The 22,564-nt window shown below is 28.6% G+C and overlaps 1 protein-coding gene across 1 annotated transcript in view; it reads right to left on the bottom strand.

Annotated features, from left to right (window-relative positions):
• LOC142329479 (dynein axonemal heavy chain 6-like) overlaps positions 1 to 22,564 on the bottom strand; it is a 57,122-nt gene that overhangs the window by 24,406 nt on the left and 10,152 nt on the right. Inside the window, exons 4-7 of the mRNA XM_075374149.1 lie at positions 16,777 to 16,819; positions 12,432 to 12,510; positions 6,159 to 6,216; positions 244 to 439 (exon numbers count right to left, since the gene is read on the bottom strand). Of these exons, the coding sequence (XP_075230264.1) occupies positions 244 to 439; positions 6,159 to 6,216; positions 12,432 to 12,510; positions 16,777 to 16,819 (376 nt within the window). The remainder of the gene's footprint in view (positions 1 to 243; positions 440 to 6,158; positions 6,217 to 12,431; positions 12,511 to 16,776; positions 16,820 to 22,564) is intronic.

The raw sequence follows: 22,564 nt of genomic DNA, 5'->3' as shown, positions 1-22,564 counted from the left end.
CTTAACAACACACTAAATAGTTAAATCAACACACAAAATAAAATTTAAACTGTAGATCAGAATGTACTATTCAAAAACATTATCTCTCAATAAAATTAAATTTTTCAATTTAAGTACCAGACTGTTATAAATGACTTTCTTTTTATGTAAGGTTTTCCAGGAGTATTACATATGAAGAGATGATCAATAATTCTTAACAAATATAACGTAAATTTACTTCCTAAATTTAAATTTCTCATTTACCTAAAACAGTAAGGATGAAAGAATTTTGAACTTCTTGGTACAGAATAAATCAAATAATAAAAAAATCCAGTAATATTTTTTTCACGTAATTCTTTTATTAATTTTTTAAGATCAACAGTAACAGGAGTTATTCTTTCTGGTTCACGGGTTAATTCATCTAATCGAGTATCAGATGCTTCATCCTGAGATAATAACCCTGAAAAAATGATACTTCAAATGCAAAAACTTATTACCTAAAATAACTATGCACAATACTTAGAACTAATAACAACTCGAATGAAAATGAAAATTGAATCAACAATACTCAAAAGACAAATCAGATAGTTTCATTTCCAAGAATGAAAATTTTAGACATTTCTTATTAAAATGAAATAATGGAATTTTTATTTTAATAAATAAGATATGCTTTAAAAGCTGTTTTTAAAATCAATTGCAGTATACTTTATTTCCAGATTAAAGTTACAAAAATTTTTTAAATAGTTTTCATTATAAAATTTGTTGTATTTTTGCACAATAAAAAATGGCAAATTACCACCAATATACAATCGCTTTTACAATAAAATAAAAATGTTTTAAAGACAAATATACAATGACAAAGTGGCTGTATGAAACTACTTAACTAGTATTAATACTGAGTAAAAATTAAACATTATTTGATATGCATGGCAAAATATGATAAAAAAAATTATGATGTGGACACCACATCATTTGACAGTTACAAAATAAACTAAAATATTAGTTTTTACTAACATTTTTCTTTAAAAAAAATGCCATCTAAAAATTTTCTTAGGATTTTGTTAGTTTATATATTAATTCTGTTTCATGTCACTCAAGTAGATATGTGGTATAAGTGAGAACGTAACTAACTGATCTGTAACCATGCACACATGGATTCAAATCAAACTTCATATACATTTTTTTTTTCAACTTTTTTTCATAATTTAACTACATTGATTTATTAATAATTATTTACCTCTGATTGTAAAAATTTTTGAATTAAAATGAAAGTACATAAAATTTTATTTCACTAATAATTTCTGATTTTTTTCATATTTTTTTTTTTTTGTATGGTTAAAAGTTTTTTTACAATCAGATATATAGTTTTTTACAATCAATATATTTAAATAAAAAATTTTTTTTAATATATGCATATGAAGTCTGATTCGAACCAATGTGACCTCCCATTGTAAGATCCAGATATTTCATCAATTAAAATTTTATTTGGCTATAACTCTGGAACCAATGAAAATAAGTACTTCTTTTATTGTTAAGTGATATTATATCATGAAAACAATGACTACAAACAACAAGGACTAATTACTGCAGTTTAGAAAAAGTCCAAAATCCAAATGTTTCAAAATTGAAACCCCACTTACACATTTTTGGCTCAGTCGATCACAATCAAAAGGCGAGTTGCACATAGTCTTAAATACAAAATTTCAACATTCTGTGGCTAATCACTTCTGAGTTATGCGACACATACATACAACATAATAATATATGACATAATACTGGACATACTCAGAATGGAAGTAGAAAAAATCTGACAACTAAGGTGTAATATGAGAGGTGGATAAAAAAATAAGTTATACTCTTGCCATGTTCTTGAACTGAAAGGGATGTATTAATGTCTTGTGGTGGCAGCACTACTGTGGTGATGTTTTTACACTCCCCAGCAGCAACTCTGCATGACATTTAGTATGTCTATAGTGTCATAAATATGGTGTGTCCTCTAGAAGTTCCGTTCACTAGAAGTTCCATCCTCCATAAAGTGCATTCAATAGTCAGATTTTTATGGGCAAAAAATTACAATTGTTGTGAAATACATCACCAAATTTTTGAGGTATATGGTGAGAATGCAATGTCATGCCCTATGATGACAAAGTTGTGCCAAATGTTCAGAAACTAAAGAACAAATGTGTGACAAACTGCATGCTGGGCATCCAACTGAAAACATGACAGGTAATGCGGAACATGTGAATGAAATGATCTTGAGTAACCGACGCAATAAAATTAGAGAGATTACAAGTGAACTTAACATCAGCTTGGTTAATGTAAGATGTGTGCACGACGGGTGCCACATCTATTGACAGACAACCACAAACAACAACATTTTGCGTCTGCTCTTTCTTTTCTTCAATGTTATTACAGAACTAGTCTACAGTTTTGAAACAAATCATCACAAAGGATGATAGCTGGGTGCTTCATTACACTCCTCAAACTAAACGAGCATCACATAAATTGAGGCAAAAATTTGCCGCAGCCAAAAAAAGTGAAAATATCCCCACATGTTTGAAAGATTATGCTGAGTCTTTTTCAATTCTGAGGAAGTTGTTTACAGTAAATTTATGCCTTGAAGAAAAACAATCAATACCTAATCTTACTGTGAGACTAAAAAAATTGCATAGAGCCATTAAAAATCAAGACCTGGAAGATTGAGCGATGGGGACATTTTTCTTCACAATGCTACTTCTCATTCAGCTCATGTGACAAAGGAGCTACTGCAAAAATTCAAGTGGGAAATGTGGTCTCATCTGCCTTACAGTCCTGATCTAGCACCCTGCTACAACCACCTGTTTGGCCTCTCAAGAGATACGTGGGAGGAGAGCATTTTACTAAGAATGTTGAACTGAAGGAAGTGGTCCACAATGGTTGAAAAAAAATGGATTAAATTTTTGTGAGTGGAATTGAAAAACTTGTCACTAGGTGTGAAAAGTGTTTAAAAAACTTTGTATTTATGTCAAAAAATAGATAAAAATATGTATTTTTTTGTCAATTAAAAAAAAAAAATTGTCATAATTATGTGATTCACATAGTGTAACCGACACTATAAGTCCATTCTATTAATAAAAATAATGGAAAAAGTCACATAAATATGGGCTCGGTATATACATTGAACACTGACCCCCACTTTGTTTGTTTTTTTTGTTGGAATCCCTGGTCCTGAAACATTGAAAGCAAAAAAAAAACCCATACTCAATTTTTTGACCGATTACCATACTTTCCTTCTTATAGTACAGCTCTAGAGCTATGATGCCAGGAAAGTAAATGGGCGACTCCCAGAAGTCAATTAACAGTATGTATTCAGGCAAAGCATAGGAAAGGCAGATGACCAAAAGAAAATATATTTGTGGCATTTAGACTCCGATAGATAGCAATGATAATATAAAAACAGGGGAAACTACAAAACTAAAAAAATATCAATTATGGTGCTAAAAATTCATAATAATACATGTAAAATAATATCATACATATTTTTTCCAAACAAAAAGTTTAATAGCAACTTATTAAATAGAATTTACCCCATTTTCAGAGCTTGACCCAATGATATGTTTAAAAAGGATAATTCTTGACTCATAAATATTTAAAAATCTAAAGTTGCCATTCAATATTTTTAAATTTGAAGGTGAACTGAATTGCCCAGTAATACTGGACAACTTAGTTCATCTTCAAACTTGACCAAGGTACTATAAAAAAGTAAAGCTATAAAGAAAATTTCCTGAGTTGTTCATAACTTATTACATGAAAAGCCAAATATACAAATAGGCACAAAACTTCACTCTATGATACTTGTTTAAGTTTTAAATATAAAAAAAGAAACAGTTCAAGCAAACAGAGTTAGGAAAACAATTGTTGTATTTACTTTTCACATAAACAATACATTTTAATATATTATTTAATGAAGGATGTTATGTAATATGTTCTGCTTTTAACAGTAATGGTTGAATGCAACCATTACATTTATTATTACATTACGTATAATATATATGGGTAGTACAGCGACACATAGGCCTACCTAAATGCAAGTGACATTCCTGCAAGTGAAAACTTCACTTTGTCTACTACCAGGACTGGTTGAATGGTAAGCATAGTTAGTCTTAGAGAAATGCTCTGACCAGTAACCTGTAGCTTTAAATGTTTCACAATCATAAGGAAACTGAAACGAAACTGTAGCATAAACTAATATAATCCTTTCCATCATGAAATCATTAAGCACATAACTTCAGCTCAGTGTACAATAGCATATTGTACAGTACACCATTAACCCCTTGTCTCCTGCTGGTCAATATATTAACCACTGGTAATCAATTTTTCAAATTCAAATTTCTCATGAACCATTTAACACAGAAAAAAGATTTTTATATGGATTTAATCACAACGCTTTGAATTATGAGAAAATGCAATTAGCATAATAGCCGTGTATAGTGTAGATATTTCACAAGGGATCAAACACACAGTACTTTTTTTTCACTGCCGTCATTGTTTAAGTCATAATATTTTGGTATTTTTTTGTTTATTTGATTCTTATATACATTAGCAGTGTGTTATCTTTTATATAATTGCTATGCAAACATAAATTCAACAGAATAACGAGTGAACGTGACTTTTAAGAAAAGAAGCAATAATTTTAAATTATTTTTTTTTAAACCATACTTGATCTTTATTTAAAATATTTTTATACATGTATCAAAAGCAAAACATATATATCAAAGTTAGATTTTATACTGGTTCAATGAGACAAACGTATGCACATATAATCGCATGCATAGCCAGGCCTAGGATTTTATTTCACTAGCACAGTCCACTGCGGAGCGAGATATGGAGTTACAATTTTCTGAAATGTAATGGTTTTTTATTTTATTTATATTATCAGTTTTTATCTGATATAAATAAATGTTACGTCAAATTAACCAGAAAAGTCTATAGTTTATATTAATATAAATAAAAAACTAAAAAAAATTGTAATTTTTTTATACCATATTTGTGCGCGTGCAACAATCAAATATTAACAAAAATTAATTTTTGTTGAACAATATAAATTAATAACGCATTGTTAACATCCCTAATTTTTTCAGATGTTTTGGATGAAAAACAATTCAGTAATAACGAGATAAACGTTTACCGAAATCTCGATTCACGCGTGAAATAAAGCGGGAGGTTAAGGGTTAAGTCAATAATCTAGTTAGCACCAATTTATGACTGTTAATAAAGCTCTCTGAAAAACAGTGAACTTTTTAACCACAAATAGATTAATTTTATGTTAAACAAACGGTCGGATTATGTTATTGTTAGGTGTCTCCCACATACTAATTAATTCCTTTTAAGCCAAAGAAGAAAGATACTTTACAGAACATACAATAGAATTGTAAAACACAGTGTTGGTCAGCCACCACAAAATATAAAATTGTTTCTAGTTATTTTTTTTGTTAATGTTTTTCAGAATGATGTGACCAAATTGTTATACATCATGGAGTTAACTTTGTAATAAAGACCTGAAATTGAAATTGTACAATAAAAAATTGCCAAGGAGCTGGTAAAAGAAGTAAGCAAAGAAGAACCAATTATAAAAATTAATGATTCCAGGATCAGACATGTCTCAGATTTAATCAAACATGTCTCAGATATTTTTTAATCAGATGACCCAAAATTTAGGCAAAGTGTGGCAATTAACATAGCAGTAAGACATGATATAATATGCTACAATAAAATATATAACAGAATGAAGAAGGACAAAAGCTTTCTTCTCAAGACTTCTTAAACAACCCTGGGCACAGGGCTTTCCCTTAATTAGGTAAGTGAAGAATATTGTCTAATTTTCTGATGCATGTAAATAATTTGATTTAATTTTATTTATATTATTATCTTTGAATAAAGGCAGAATAAAGAAGAATTTCTCAATGAAGCTGGCAGTAGGGGCTACAAATTGATGGTTTAATACATATCATAAATTTTAATATGTCTATTGGTTTTGTAATTTCCTATTCCATTATTTCACTTTTCCAAAATGTTAAGATATTTCTGTAAAATAGTTACAGTCTTTCTTTGAGAACCCTGAAATGTTTGTTGACATAAACAAGAAACAATTTACCTAAAAGAAAACATTAAATCTAGTTATATTTGAAAAAATACTTTACTTTTAGAATCTGAAGAGCTTTTAGATGTCTTGGTTCTTCCCTTTTCTAAAAAGCCACCCTGTAAAAATTATTTTAAAAGTGTAATTAAATATTAAACAAATATTAATAATGCAATTAATATGTCAAATAAAATGACAAAATTTGATTCCTTTTATCTAAACAAGCTCTTCAATTTTCTTTATCTTTGACACAACATCTATTTACTAAGTAAGACACCGTACTTCCTTTGCAAATATGAAACTATTTTGTGTATCATGATTTTACTCAGAATATTAATGATAGTAAAATTAAAATGATGTTAGTAAAGTTGGAATGATTCTAACTTTCAAAAATACAAATTTGATACCTATGTGCAAATATCAAATATCAAGAGCTACTACACAGCTCTTTCAACCACTGAAATATTAGTGACATCATGTAAATGCCATAACAGCTGTGAAATGAAATTTTATAGGCAAAAAATATTTCAAAAATATAATGTGAAAATTTGTAAACAGTTTAAAATTAAGGGTATCCAGATTTTACTTTATAATTGTTCACTTACTTTACTGCTGGACTGAAATCCAGCATAATATCCTGGTGTGACCAATTAAATATTAATGAAAACAAAATTGTTATCATAGTTAAACACAAGAGGTATGGCCTTAATTTTTAACAAATCAACAAACACATAAAAGGTATTAAGGTATTAAAACACATAAATATTAAAGGTATAGACTTTCTTATTATTGTGATGATTATTCATTTAAAACACAATTTCTTCTACAGATGTAAAATTAATAGTATATTATAAAAGTCACTTTTTATTCAGGATAATACTGCCTCATCACAGGCTACAACTCCAAAACAGTTTAGCAACTGGATTTATCTTTTTCAAGTTGACTAGTCATGTAATAGAATATGATCTGCTGAATTCTTTTAACCAAAAGCATTTGAGTATCATAAGCATTTTTTGTTTTGTCCTGATTGTTTTAGGTGAGTGTCTGAATGGATGGGAAGACGATTTTAACATTTGCAGAATAAATATGTTTATTTACATCATTCCCACACACCAACGAATCAAATTTTAAGTATATATTATTAATACTCTGACCACAATGGAGGATAAATTTGACACAAGTTATATTGATAATTTTCAACAGTTTAGAAAATTACATTTGTAATTGTAAATTATACTGATAAAACTGGCAAATAAATTCATTGATATCATCAATTAATTAAACTTAATTATGCTTATATTATGAATACTTTGTTTCAAAACTGGGAATTGCATAATGGTCAACAATAAATGTCTAACCCAAAACCAAATTTTATAGCTGATTTATATAGTTCTATTCAAACTTCAACTTATTTAGGCATAGAGCAAGAGAACTGATGAAAACAAAATTTTTTTCTTGATCAACTGCAATCTGTTTTTTTTTTGTTTCGTTATTCACAATAGCAATAATATTATTATAACTTTATTATTCACAATAGCATATTATTAGTAATCAATTGTTTTTCCTTTTATAATATAATCTATGAAAACTTCTTCAGATCCCAAAACAGGCCCATGACTTTTTCAGCACAGGCACTGACTTTCTCTTTTTCAGCATCAGTTCATCTCTTAGTGTTCACTGTTTTGAGTGTTCTTTTATCTCAAATTTATAGTGATAAACCTTGGTTTCATTAACAGTTACAAATAAATACAAAAATTTATTTAGGTATCACTTGAGATAAATTTAGCTATCACCAGAATAAATTTTTGGTCAAATGTGAGCAAACCACAATGCCCACTGACACACAAAGCTTCATCATTTCTTAAATGTTCATGTAAGGCATTGTACAGGTATTCAGTTCAGATGCTTAACATCTGAGCTATTTCTTTGACTTTCAATCTACAATTTGTAAAAACATTATTCTCAATTTTTTCCCATTTATTCCATTGTTAACTAACTTTGATTTCTACTGCAATGTTTGAAGATATATATTTTGGAATTATATTTTATCATAATATTCTTAATTGGCATTTCCTGTAACAATACTTACGATGATCAATAATATGCATGATAATATTTGCCAATGAAATCAAATATTCACATATTTTTTTTTACACATTTTTTATGTACGTAAATTATTAACATTAAGATCTATTTAGGTGTATAAAATAACTTTAACTGAAAAATGTCCACTAATTAAATTTGATAAAGAAATTAAATACTATTAAAACAGATTTATTTTATGATCTCAGTCTTATTCTATTTACTTAACATTTCTTTACAAATCCAGTACGCCAACCAATTTTTCCAAATTAACTTTTCAATAAAAAAATCTATATTACAGTTTATATAGTTACAGTTTATACTCTAGAAGCGCAAAAAAAAATATTTTTACATGGCAAGCACAAAAAAATTTTAACAAAATATATACCTCACCATTTTATCAAGATTACCAGAACCTAAAATGACAAACAAACTTTTATTTTTTTTTTTTTTTAAAGAAATCTGAGGAAACCATCTACATGTAAAGAAATCAGCAGTTGATGGCAAAAAAAAACAAGCAATATGCAAAGAGCATTTCAGTTAAAACAAGAGATTATGAAAGGAATGGAAGTTCTACAAAAGAAAAAGAAAAGCTTTTCAAGGAAGTTACAAATACAGAGAATTACGAAAAAACATTCACTATTAATTTATTGAAAAAACGAGCTATGAATTGCTTGCTTTCCCGGCTAAGCCAGTCAAGTTATGCAATTCATTTTTGAAATAATTACAACTCTGCTTTAAGATAAAAATAAATAATGAATAATAATGCATCACGGGGCTTTTTTAATGATTAAAATAGTCACTAAAATTGATTTTAAATGAATTAAGATTGAAATTAAAAATTTCTTTAAAATTTTTTTTAACATTTGGGAGCTCCCAATCAGAGGAGGATATTAAGTTATTTTAGTGACTTTTTTTCATTTTGGGGGCTTCCATACTCCAGGGGAAGCATTCCAGTAAAATTATTTTTTAAGAAAACAATCCCTAAGTGATAATACATTTTTTTTAAATAATAACTTTTTTAAAAAAAACAAAATATGCAGCAGTATAATTCTAAATAAAGTTGTAGAAGAGTGAAAATATTTAGGTAATTGTTTTTTTTTTTTTCAAAAAATACTAAAGAGAAATGGCTATTAAAAAAATTAGATCTTTAAATGTAAGAGGTAGCTAGCGAGATGAGTTTAAATTGAAAATAAAATTAAAAAAACCTTTTTCAATTAAAAAAAAAAACCACAGACCATCAATCAGAGTGAGATGGGAAAAAAGTTTATACTGGTTTGATGGTCTATTGATGTAGAAAACAGATGCAAAAAACTTCCATTAACACCTTTTCTGAAGCAAGATACAACTAATATATATATATATATATACATCAACATTTTTTGGTAATTTCTGATCTTGGTAAAAAAAAAAACTTCAATTTTCATAAGAATTTTTGCTGAAATACATTTTTTGCTACAGTACTCCAGTAAAAATTTTATTATTTCCAAAACATCCCCCAACCTCTTTTCACAGTTTGAAGAAAATCAGTCAACAATCCAGAGTTATAAAACAGGCCAACATACACACATACATATGCACAAAAATCCATCTGACAAAACTTCTTTGCATTTTTTGAACATGGAAGCATTGGAAATAAAAATATTTTCTTGGATTATTTACAATTTATATATATATATTTTTTTTGTAACAAGAAATGTAATGCTTCCTTAAAGCAAAAAACAAAAATGACCAATTTTTTAAATCTTTTTTTTGACCAATGTATGTACTTTCCCATTATAGCTATAGCTGCTTTATAGCAGCATAAATTACTATAGCCAGGTAAGTAAGAAACTGTTAACTTACACATGCGGTTAAGTCAGAAATGTGGTGAATAAAAGCAATGAGAAATGCAATGACTTTGCATTTTAACTGGGATAGATTTCTTTTTTAAAAAAAACCCGTTCATTTCTTCTGAAATAAATCTTTTGTCTGATGAAAAACAACAGTTCATTGCACAAAGGCTTACTCTAATGTAGCTAGTTTAATACAATTAAATTTAACAAATTAAAAAAGTAACTGTTAGCTGTTGGATATGATGATGAATAAATTTAATAAGATACACATATACACATATATAGTAGGTTGTTACACAAATGACAATAAGACCATTATGTTGAAATGGAAGGAAAATTGCTCCATTTTAACCTTCAAGCACCTTTTGGAAGTAAAAATCTTTCAAAAGATTGAAAAATTCCTCCCAGATTTGATTACAACGGTTCAATTAAAAAGATTAATGCATTTGTTTTTTCTCAGTAAAAATTTTAAAAGACTAGATATATCTTTGGAATTCCTTGTTCACATGCTAAAGGATTTTTATTAAAAGTAGTTTTTGCAGTCATAAAATAAAGAAATGTTTACCAGGTACCAAGCTCAAGAAAAATTTCTCTTACTATTTTCTTCTTTTAAATACAATAGATATCTCTATTATTATGCAATTAACATTTTTGAAAACATATAATAAAATTTTATTTTTTATTTTTATTTTGACATTAAAAATTTGTGTGTCATGTCATACGTGAAGGTGCATGATGTACTTTAAATTAAAAAAAACTACATATCATTACTAGAAAAAAATACTGAGTTCACACAATTACAAAAAAATGTTTAGAAACCATTTTTTTGCAAGAGTAAAGAACATTAGCACAACAAATGATAAAAAAACCTGCTATCTACAGTAGTAAAAGACATGGTTCAAAAGTAAGGGCCAATGAATTAGAAAAAGTGATTGACAATACCCGATTGGTTCACGCATGCGCAGTAGTTTTAAATGGTCTGTTGGGCTTGTAATTACCCTGTTGCTGACTGTTCATTGTTTGCCTTTGCGAGGCAATGTATTAAAATGAGTGTGGTAATAACAAATCCTACCAGTTGTGAAGTTCGATTGGTGATTAGATTTTTAAATACAAGAAGGCAATGTTGCTGAAATTCACAGTAAATTATGTGAAACGTATGGGGTACTGCAATGAATAAAGGAAAAGTGAGGCAATGGTGTTGTGAAATAAGGAGACGTTAATTTAAATGTTCACGATGAACAGAGAAATGACAGGGCTAGTATCTGAACTGACAATCTCATTGAATATGTGAATGCAAAAGTGAGAGAAAATCATAGCTTTATGATTAGCTACTTTCTATAGAATTCTCAAAAACAACACTGTTGAGAATTGTGACTGACACTCAAGGCTATCATAAACTTGCACGATGAGTGCTACTGAAATGTTGACATGTGCTCACAAAAATCACAGAATGACATTTGCACGTGCTTATCAATCCATGTAGTGGCTGAAAAAATTGAAAAATTCAAACAAGCCGAATAATCTTGAAAGTCATGGCAACTGTATTCTGAGACCAAAAGATGTACTTTTGACCCACGATTTCATGGAACCTGGAACATCCATCACATCACAAGTTTATTATGAAACCCTCTTTTTTCTGTTTTAGCTTCAGAATCACCAAAAGGTATATTTTACTTCAGAGGATGATATGTATGAAATGAAGTGTGGTCTTGTACAGTCTCAGGCCAACCATTCCTGTGATGTGTGGTTAATTAAAACCCAACCACCAAAAAACACTGGTATCCACGATCTAGTATTCAGATCCATTTAAAAGTAACTGCCTTTATTAGGTTTTGAATCTTAGAACTCTCAACTTTGAAATCTGCTGATTTGCGATGAGCACACCACTAGACCAACCCGTTGAGTTATAATGAAACCCTTGCTAAACTGTATCATGCCATTCAAAACAGACAACAGGGAATGCTGAGATCAGGAATTGTTCTTCTTTATGATAACACACATCCACACATGGTTGCATGCACAACAGGAACAATTCAAAAATTTGGATGGGAAATTTTTTTTCATCCCATTACAATCCTGACTTCACGCACAGAGACTTCCATCTCTTCCTACACCTCAAAAACTGGCTTGCATCTCAACGTGGGTTTTGTCCAAACACTTTATGCAGTGGGTTTGCAGAAGCTGGTTTCATGATATCAAAAGTGTTTAGAACAAAATTGTGATTATGTAGAAAAACAGAATAAATATATAAATATTTTTTTTAACTGTGGGGCCCTTATTTTTTAACCATGCCTCATAATTTAAATTAATGTTTTAAATTAATTTAATAAAATTGTCTTGGCTTCAAACTATACAATTTGTGCCAAAAAAAAGGTTTGCCATAAAATAAAATAATAAATATCAGCATCAGAATGTACCACAGGTTCAAGAAATTCCTGGACTACATTCTTTTTTTCTAAATCTTCAAAAACTCCTTTAGAAGTAATGCAAGGTAACCTAAAAAGTATAAAAGTCATACATAAGCAAATAAATTCAAGTAATATATTCAAGAATAATAATAATTTAAAAATAATTGCAACTAATAAATTTTAAATAGATTTAGAACAATAATTCCTTAACCACACAAAGAACAGGTAGGATACCTTTCTCATCTTACGTGTACAAACATGAATGATCAATCATTTATGAAATACTAGTCACATGAAAAACTAAAGTTTTAGAACTCATTATTTTTATTTCTATTTTGAAGTCATTTTTATAAAATAAATAAAATTCTTCTCCTTCTCATCTCAAGGAGGAGATCTATTTCAAGTAATATATGCACTCCAACCTTTTCTTGTCTATCCTAAATAAGATATCTCTCCAAGTGGTTGAGATTCTAAATATCTTTAGAGAAGAAACACTTACCATATTCTTCCAATTTAAAAACCATTTATGTTTGCTTTCAATAACTATTAATAATAGAAGGAATAGTTCAGGGTACTTCTTTTCAATGTTCCTCAATCTATCCCTCAGGATACATAATTTTATAGCTCATTAAAATTTAATTTCTGAACTATGAACCCTAAACTTACTTCAGTCATCACTGACAAACTCTCTGCTTTATATAAAATGATATGAACAACATATCAAAATTATATTATAAAATTCTTTTTTATCTTGTGTAAAGTTTAATTAAATGGCTGCCCCATGTTTGTGTGGTGCGTGTGCGCTCGCTCACTCGCACACACGCACCACACAAACACACTCTAAAATGTTAAGCCTAATTTTGTTATCTTTATTATAATCATAACTCGTTACATAGTGGATGAAAAACTTCTGTTCCAAAAGTTTATTCATGTTTTATAAAAATAAAATAATAAAAATAAAAAATTGAATAAAATTTTTTTCAAAATGCAACAAGTCAAAAGAAAAATATAATTAACATAAATATTTTATACCAATAAATAACCAAAAATAAAATTCAATAAAAAATGTATTACAATGCTTAACAAAAATGTCTACTGATGAATAAAAGGCACACACGAACTCCAATAACTCCAAGTTTCATAAACATTTTATTTCAATAAATATGGCCTAGTATGAACTTTAATTTAAGAGCAAAATACATTGCAGAATCATAGCTTCCTTGGCATGAAAAATATGTACGTGTAACCATTATTATTCTTCACAGTCTTCTTGTTTTTTTTAGAGACAGGAAAAAGCTTGGTTATCAGTATTTACTCAAAGAATGGTTTTTAAAATCATTTGTGCTCACAATCTGATTCTCTGAGCTGCAATGTCTTCCTCTTAAGTCACTACTGGCATCAACTCAATTCATACTCCATTCATCAGTCTGAAGCAAAGTTACCCAACAATGAAATCAATGCAATTTTCTTTGTTTAATTTAATAGGATTAGTTCAACCAGTAAACCAGGGTATGCTTCACAAGTAATATTATAATAGGAAAAATTATAACAGTGAAAATAAAAGGGAATTATAGTACTTTTTTTATATAATAGCTATTAAGATAGCTGTTATCATTAAATAGAATTAGGCTGATTAAAAGACATTTTTTCTTCCCAAAGGAAACAAAATAAAACAGACTAAGAAAACAGCGAAACAGAAACTCACAGAGGGAAATGAGTTAATGAGCTAAAAATTATCAAAGTTTAGCTTCTAAAACTAAATTTTTGATACCAGTTAGTTCACTGGGCTTATTATTTATTATTTTATTTAATAATTATTCTGCATGAATAATATTACTACAGAAAAGGCCTAATATATTATTTTATTTTAAGTATTTATACTTGAAACCCCAAAAATGTTTCAATTACCTTTGGTTTTTTATATTGGGCATTTTTTTCATTTCACCATACAACCACTAAGTTACTCCCAAAACATTCTAATGAATTATTTGATACCTACCTACTTCAAACAAATCATGACAGCCATTTACAGTATCCAAAGCATATAAAAAAATTTATCAAAACATCCTATTAAAATCAGATAGATACATCCTTACTGACTGATTAGGAAACAGCACTAGAATGCATTTAATTGACCTTAACAAATACCTACCTCTAAATAAGAATGAAGACTTGTCCAACTGACAAATAATGTATCATTTAATAGTTTGCCTATCCCTCTTCACACATATTTCAATTTGATTAGAAAATTTAGTCAGTAAAAACTTTGTGACAGCTGAAGTCAGTTGAGACTGCCCAAAGAATAATAGACTGCCTAATCTGTTAATGTATCACAAATCAGTTGTTTATAAGTTGATTTTCAAAGTCAAAGATTCTGAGGTTCAAATCAAAGTAAAAGTTAGTTGCTTTTATTCAGATCTAAATATTAGACAGTGTATAGGGTATACTTCGGAGGTTGGAGTTTAATTAACAAACATCCTGGAAATGGTCAGCCTGAGTCTATACAAGACTACATCTATTCACATATCATCCACATCAGACATTGAGTCCTGTGTGTGTGGGGAGGGGGGGGGGTTGCTTATAAACAACAAACACGATTAGGAAAAAAATAAATAGTAAATAAATTCCATCATCAAAAAAAGTATTACATATCATACAAATTCTAATTTCAGAAAATTTCAATATTTTGAGAATTAAGGAAAAAATCTGATGTGGGTATCACATGACTTCCTTGTATGTTTATTTTATTACATATACACATTGTATATAAAATCTATTTCATTAATAACCTCTGATATTTTTTCATTATTTTTTTTTTTTACTGAATTATTATTTATTATAAAAATTTTTAACAATCGGAGGTTAATAATTACTAATAAATCTAATGTATTTAAATTAAAAAAAAGAAGATTTGAACCAATGTGCCTTCCTCTTGTAAAATCCAAATATTTCATTAATTAGAATTTAATTTTGATACAACTCTGGAACCAATGAAAATAAGTAACACTTATGACAACAGCTCTCAATGAGGGCTTATTACTGCAGTTAACAAAAAGTCAAAAATTCCATTTTTTTGGATTTTGGGCTTTTTTGGACCCTTTTGGTTCGGTTGATTGCAATCAAAAAGGGAGATGCACAACTAGATGTTAGAAGAGTCCAAAATCCAACATTAAACATCCTTCAGCTAATCATTTTTGAGTTATGTGTGATACATACAAACATATGTACAGACGTCTGCCGAAACTAGTCAAAATGTATTTAGGGATGGTCAAAATAGATATTTCCATTGAAATCTGAAAATCAAAATTTTTACAATCACAATACTTCCTTTACTTTGTAAAAGGAAGTAAAAATTACTTAATCCTTACTACTGAATATCTGAATAATCTGCCAAATCATCTACATTTTAAAATTCTCATGTATATGGTGCTGTAAGAGACAAATTAATTATTATTACATGTATACATCATTGTAGGAGGACATCTCTCACAGTTATACACAACTCAAAACGTTTCAATTTTAATCTTACTTTTTTTGGATAAATAAGTGTATAGAGATCCAGTGACTGACACTTTTATGAATTATTTTCTGGCTCTTGCAGTAACTACACTGTTTAAAATATCCCTTCTTTAGAATGTTGCTCAGCATATGAAAATCAACAGTTTTAGTCTGTTATGCTGTTTTTATTATATCACAGTTCATTTATCTTTTTCTAAGTTTGTATTTTTTGTCTCTTTTTTGGGAGGTTTTACTAATATTTCTTTATTTAATAATTTACTTTGCATGGCTAGGGAGTGAAATCAATGATCTGGTGCTTGTGTTCTAATGGTAGATGAATTAAGCACTATAAAGTTATCCACTAATATTGATCACAAGACACAAGTTTATTATCTAAGTTCAGCCATTGTTTATTATTTTTATCGACTTTCCAAAGAACACTAGGCTATCCCTAGACTCTTTCTCAATAGCTTTTCTGGAAAGGAATTTATTCTAAAAATGTTGATGCACTTCGCACAGCTTATGTACTTAAAAATGCAATTAATGTAATTTAATGATAAAAGTTTATCCAAGTATTTACAGACAATTATTAATTTTACTCTGAACAACTGTATGTATTATTACAGTACATATTAACTGCAGAACATAGCAGTACATTACTTTTGATCTTAATGTTCAGGTAAAACAGAAGTAAACAAATGTGGCCTATCTAGAAAAACTAGCTCTCCAAATGTTAAACTAGCAACAGTTAGTTCAACATTAGAATGTTAAGGATCAAATATATATGCAAAGATAATATAATGATGATCTATGCATTAGATTATAAAAAATAAAGTCATCATAAGTAGAGTCATACCTTTTAATTGGTTCTGATTTGGCTTCTTTTAATGTCACATTACCTAATGATTAAAAAGAAAAATAGTTTAAGCAAAAATATAGCAATAATATTATAATCAAAAAATACATAAAAACTCGCTAAAACTGACAATTTTTATAAAAATTAAATTTTGTGACTCTTTATGACATCTTTACTTAAAACTAAACATAATGATTTGTACAAATTAAAGATAAACTGCACAAACATAAACAAAGGTATAGTAAAAAATAAAACATTTTGAAAATGTTATATTTATATCATTATTTTGAAATATTTCCTGAAAGCATTTAATCTCATAGTCTTGTAACTAAATGACTTTTCAATGTTATAAATAGTTTTTTTAAAAGATACACAAAGAAATTTAAAAAAATGAAGACCAGTTGCAAAATACACTGTCTACACTAACAATGAAAGAAAAAACCTTGCCTAAGAACAAAGCAGTCACATTAAAAATTGTTTAAATAAGATGTCTAAATGTCTCAATCATTGCAAAAACAAAATATTTTTAACAATCAAGACATAAGAACAACAAAACTGAAGTTAATACCATATGATTCTGATGAACAGAATATGATCATATTTCATTATTCTAAAGAAACTTACTAGATTCAAGAAGACAACTGGAATTTTTATTGTGAAACGTCCAACAAAGCATTTTTATTTATATATAAATAAATGAAATTCAACCTGACAAACAATTCATCCGCGTTCTCTTTTCTAGCACTTTCAGTCATTCAATCATCCTCAGCAAAAGTTTCTTCCATGTAAATTTATAAAATGTTAAAATCACAACAGCTGGTTGTCATAGTATAAAGTTAGTCATGTCTGTTATGTAAGAAGGTCGTAGTTGTTATGAATATTAGTGGTCGGAGGAAGACAGTTTAGGTATCTTTGTAATTATTAATTATTTGTTTGAATAAAATATCATCCTCGAATCTGGTCTGTTTATTTATTAATTTACTGTTATAATAATATATACTGAATTTTTCAAGGATACTGGTTTTATAAAAGTCGTTTGAAATATCGATAAAATATCAACTATTTTAATAAAATTATTGGGATTGTAGCTGTGTTTATTTTGTAATATGTGTCTAGCATAATTTGATTTATCCAAATAGCCTTTTTCTTTATATTGTTAATATACTCTTTGGCTCTAATAGAAAAAGAAAAGTTGGTTATGGACTATATATTCTAAATGGCAGTCTTCACATTTCAGACAATACACTCCTTATTTATCTAAGATATTTATATTTTTGGAGTTTACTATTTTAGTATGATTGTTATTGTTTATAAAATTTATTATTTTATTGTTGGTGGTGTAAGTTTGTCTTTAAATTATAGGCTTTATATATTTTATCAAAATATTTATAAAATGGGTTAAATTCTATTTTCATATAAGATTAAAATAATGGATAAATAGTTAAAATTAAGTCAAGTTTAACTATTAGTTTAAGTAAATCGCTAACATAGTTTAAGTAAATCATAATTTAATTATCTAAATTATATTTAGATAATCGGTTATAAATAGCATTTATAGTTTCTATTGCATCAATATTAGCATACATATCTTTTATGATCTGTTTATTTTAATTTTATCAATGATATTTATTAATTCATAACTATTTTTTAGGTTGCATTTATTATTTAAATTAATGTTTTCCTTCAATGTTTTAGCTGAAAATTTGTTTTGTTGATATGTGGGCAGATTGATGAATGTATGAGTGGACATATGGAAAACCTTCTTTATATATTTTGGGTAAGGCTTTGAATCCTTGGCTTGAATTTTCGTAAGGCTTGAATACATGGGGGGGGGCGGCAATTGTTATTGCCCCCCTGACGTATCAAGTTTTTAATATTTCTATCGTGTTCTCTGTCAAATTTCCTTTCGAAAACGCTTTTTTTATAGATGGGGAAATAATTATTACTATATTAAAAAAAAAAGAATTAATCTAGCGCATTCTTCGAATCAGCTGCGTATTGGCCGTTTCCGCTCTGTCAGTACTCCTCGTGCGATTCAGTAGCATGCGCTGTGACCCGCGCGCCAATGTGACGAACCGCGCTAGATTAATTAATTTTTTTTCATATAGTAATAATTATTTCCCCATCGATAAAAAAAGCGTTTTCAAAAGGAAATTTGACAAGAACACGATAGAAATATTAAAAACTTGATACGTGGGGGGGCAATTGTTAAAAATCTATTTAAACATTTTAATTGTTTATAACAATTACAATTTGTAAATAATTTTTTTTCAAGTACTTTTTTATTAAAGCTCATTTTTTTACCTTTAAAATGAAAAAAAAAAAAATGAAATCTGTAGCTCAAATAGAACCAGAGTTATAATTTTTTTTTAAATACACTACAAGCCAAAAATCACCAAATTCTTAAATTTTCAATCCTTTCTATTTTCCAAAAAAATGAAAAGAAAAAAAAATCCTCGAATAGGTATATCTTTTTTTGTCGTATAGAACATGTAAAAAGAGTTTTAGCTAAATCAAAAATGTGTCGGTCAGAAAGGTGTTCGGTTTGTAAAAGAATGTCCCTGATATGTTTTGTATGCAGCATAAGTTGCACTTACATTGTAACTTATGATGACTTTAGCACTATTTTTTCTAAATGAATGTTTGGCTAAGATATTTTAGAACAATATATTATAATTTGTATAATCATTCATAATAAAAAAACAAATATAAACCAATTATTCTAACATGTCATTACAAGTTGCATAATAAATAAAAATAAACACAGTAATTAAAAATTTTGAAAAATGGATTTAGATAAAACTCAATAATGGTAAATAATTAAGCAATTAATACAAAATTCAAATTAGAGGGTAGGGAATTTTAAAAAAGGTATTCTATTTCTATGCTGAGCAAGAAGTTATCAGAATGGATGATAAGATACAAGAGCAAAAAAATTAATGTAAAACAAATATATTTATCACACTGCATCCTTAATTTTCAACAACAATCCATTACAGTAAAAATTAAAATGTTTTAACTATTTCCATTCCAGCCCACTTGTAGAAATTTACAGTACTGCAGCAAGGAAATTAAACAAAAGAAAAGAAAGAAGAACTTATTAACAGTTGCGTGAAGGAGAATGGAATAACTGATGCTTAAAGTAACAATGAAGACTAAGTATAATGAATAGATAAAAAAATCAAGTCTAAGTTTGACACATAATTAAAGGATGCAGAGAATCATAACTTTTAAGGGAAAGTCAAAGAAAAAAGAGAAATTTTTATTTCTTTTCCAATCACATGTCACATAATACTGATTAATCTGCTAAAAATCATAACCCTCCTCACATCATCTGTTCACCAGAACAAATTCCATTATTAGCTGTTTAAATTTGGTTCAAATGGGTGCTTCATTTCTGATAACACAAAGCACAAAATGCAAATAGTGATATATTTCTTCTTCATTCAGAATGGATGAAATCAACAGAGATTATTCATGGAAATCAGTATGGAAAGTTATTTGAATGAAAGTAAGATCTGTGATTGGACTGATCTGTTTAAAAATGTACGATTCATCTCCTATAACAAAAAAAAATAACAAATTCACATGTTTGCAGAAAATTTGAATTGATATTCTGGGATATGGAAGGTCCACTTTTTATTCACTTCACATCTAACAGGAAAACTACTGTGAGCTACTGGCAATCATTACACTAAATGCAAAAATTAACTCCAAAATGTGCGGTAAACTTTCAAAAGGATTTTGATTGAGGATAATGTTTAACTTCATTCGCTTAAGAAAACACACCTTTCTTTGTTTTCAAAGTGTCAGTTTTGAATTATTGGACCACACAATCCTGACCTTGCTCCAAACAATCTTCATCTTTTTGAAAGAAACTAATTCTCTGATACTCAACAATGCAAGACTGGTTGAGCATCAGATAAGGTTTCTTGGGAGAAAGGAATAAATGCAAATAAAATTTTTCTACATTTCACTTTATTCTTTGGCTTATAAATATAGTTGGACAGGGAATATATCTAGATAAATAATAATAAAAGTTAAGCTTATTAATAAAAAAAATAAACTAAAAAAAATAAATACCTTAATGTATGATCTGAACATCTAATTGACAAAGAGTACTACTATTTATGTCCCTACAAGTCCTTATGAGATCTTTTTCTTTTTGTTTTGATGCTCCTTTTAGTGCTTTTTCTTCTTTAATCTTGTCAGCAGGTCCAACTCTTTCATTCTTAGTGACTCTTTCCCTCTGCTCCTCACTTGCTGCACCAAAAGGCTCATTTTACAGTCTAAATTTTTTAAGTTTCCTAACATATTTTGTACATTTTTATAATATTCCATTTTTTTGTGGCCAAGAAACTTGGTAACTGTATCCTTGAAGGCTTCCAAGCTTGATTTTCTGCTTCCAACATTTTAGATTCAAATATTTCATCGTTTACAAGCTTCCTTCTATCCAGCCCAACAAAAACATCCTACTTTATTTTTATTTCTGATAAACCTGGAAACTTACTGCAAAGGTATCTGAAACACTCTCCCTCTTTTTTTTAATGCCTTCATTGATTTAAATGCTTCATTAACCCTACACTTTAATATGTAACAAAATTTGTCTTTCCTTTCTTTTTCCTGTTTAGCCTCCGGTAACTACCGCTTAGATAATTCATCAGAGGATGAATGAGGATGATATGTATGAGTGTAGTCTTGTACATTCTCAGTTTGACCATTCCTGAGATGTGTGGTTAATTGAAACCCAACCACCAAAAAACACCGGTAACCACGATCTTGTATTCAAATCTGTGTAAAAATAACTGGCCTTACTAGGACTTGAACGCTGTAACTCTCGACTTCCAAATCAGCTGATTTGGGAAGACGCATTAACCACTAGACCAACCCAGTGGGTTAAAAAACAAAATTTGTCTGGTTCTACTAAACTTTCTCTTCCAGTGTTTTTCATACCAAATTTTAAGGTTTGCCTTAGTGGCTATTCTTTTTTATTATATTGTTGCTTTCTACCACAACTATCCCACTCTCACAGAAAACATGGATATTTGGAATAATTGCTTTGTTGTCCAAGTAAAACCAAGTCCAAGTACCTTTAAATCACCACAAATTGTCCAATCTTGATCCTTATACCGAAGTTCAATTAAAAATAACTCAAGATTTTTATAACACTTTCAAATGAACAGAATGGCCCACTGGTAAAGAAGCGCACTTACTTCCATTAAGCAGAGAACTGCCCTAAGACTCCTTTTCATTGAATCAAAAACTTAGTAGACAATGTGGAATTTTCCATGAATCAAGGTACATCATCACAGTAAACACAGTAAGTCTTTTTTTCCCTTCCTAAACCAGCAAAAAATAATGCCAGAAGCTAACAAATCTTTTTCCTTCAATCTTAAGCCTAAAATTTCAGCTGAGTCCTTAGGAATGTTTCCTTAGGAAAGTCATTTAATTTGATTGCTTAAACATTTTTAGTTCATCACATCTAGGATCATAATCATTTTTATCATCCATTTTATTACCACACACCTATGGAATCATTTCATCACATATATCATCTAATTTATCCAATTGTGAAGGTACATGTATTTCTAATTCATATGACGTATTGCTGATCGAAGGTTGGTAAAAACGTCCTTTCTGTTTTGTAAATTGAATTTCAATATAATACATGAAGGAAAGTAACATCTTCACTATGATTGGTTGCTTATCTCTGACATTTTGAAGTTAGTATACTTATTTTATTACAAAATTTGGTTTGCTTTGTCATTGCAAGCATTTATATAAGGAT

Source organism: Lycorma delicatula, chromosome 8, assembly GCF_047948215.1.
Source record: "Lycorma delicatula isolate Av1 chromosome 8, ASM4794821v1, whole genome shotgun sequence".
Classification (NCBI taxonomy): Eukaryota; Metazoa; Arthropoda; class Insecta; order Hemiptera; family Fulgoridae; genus Lycorma; species Lycorma delicatula.
Note: the sequence above shows the minus strand (reverse complement) of the source record. Positions and strands in the feature narration are given on the sequence as shown.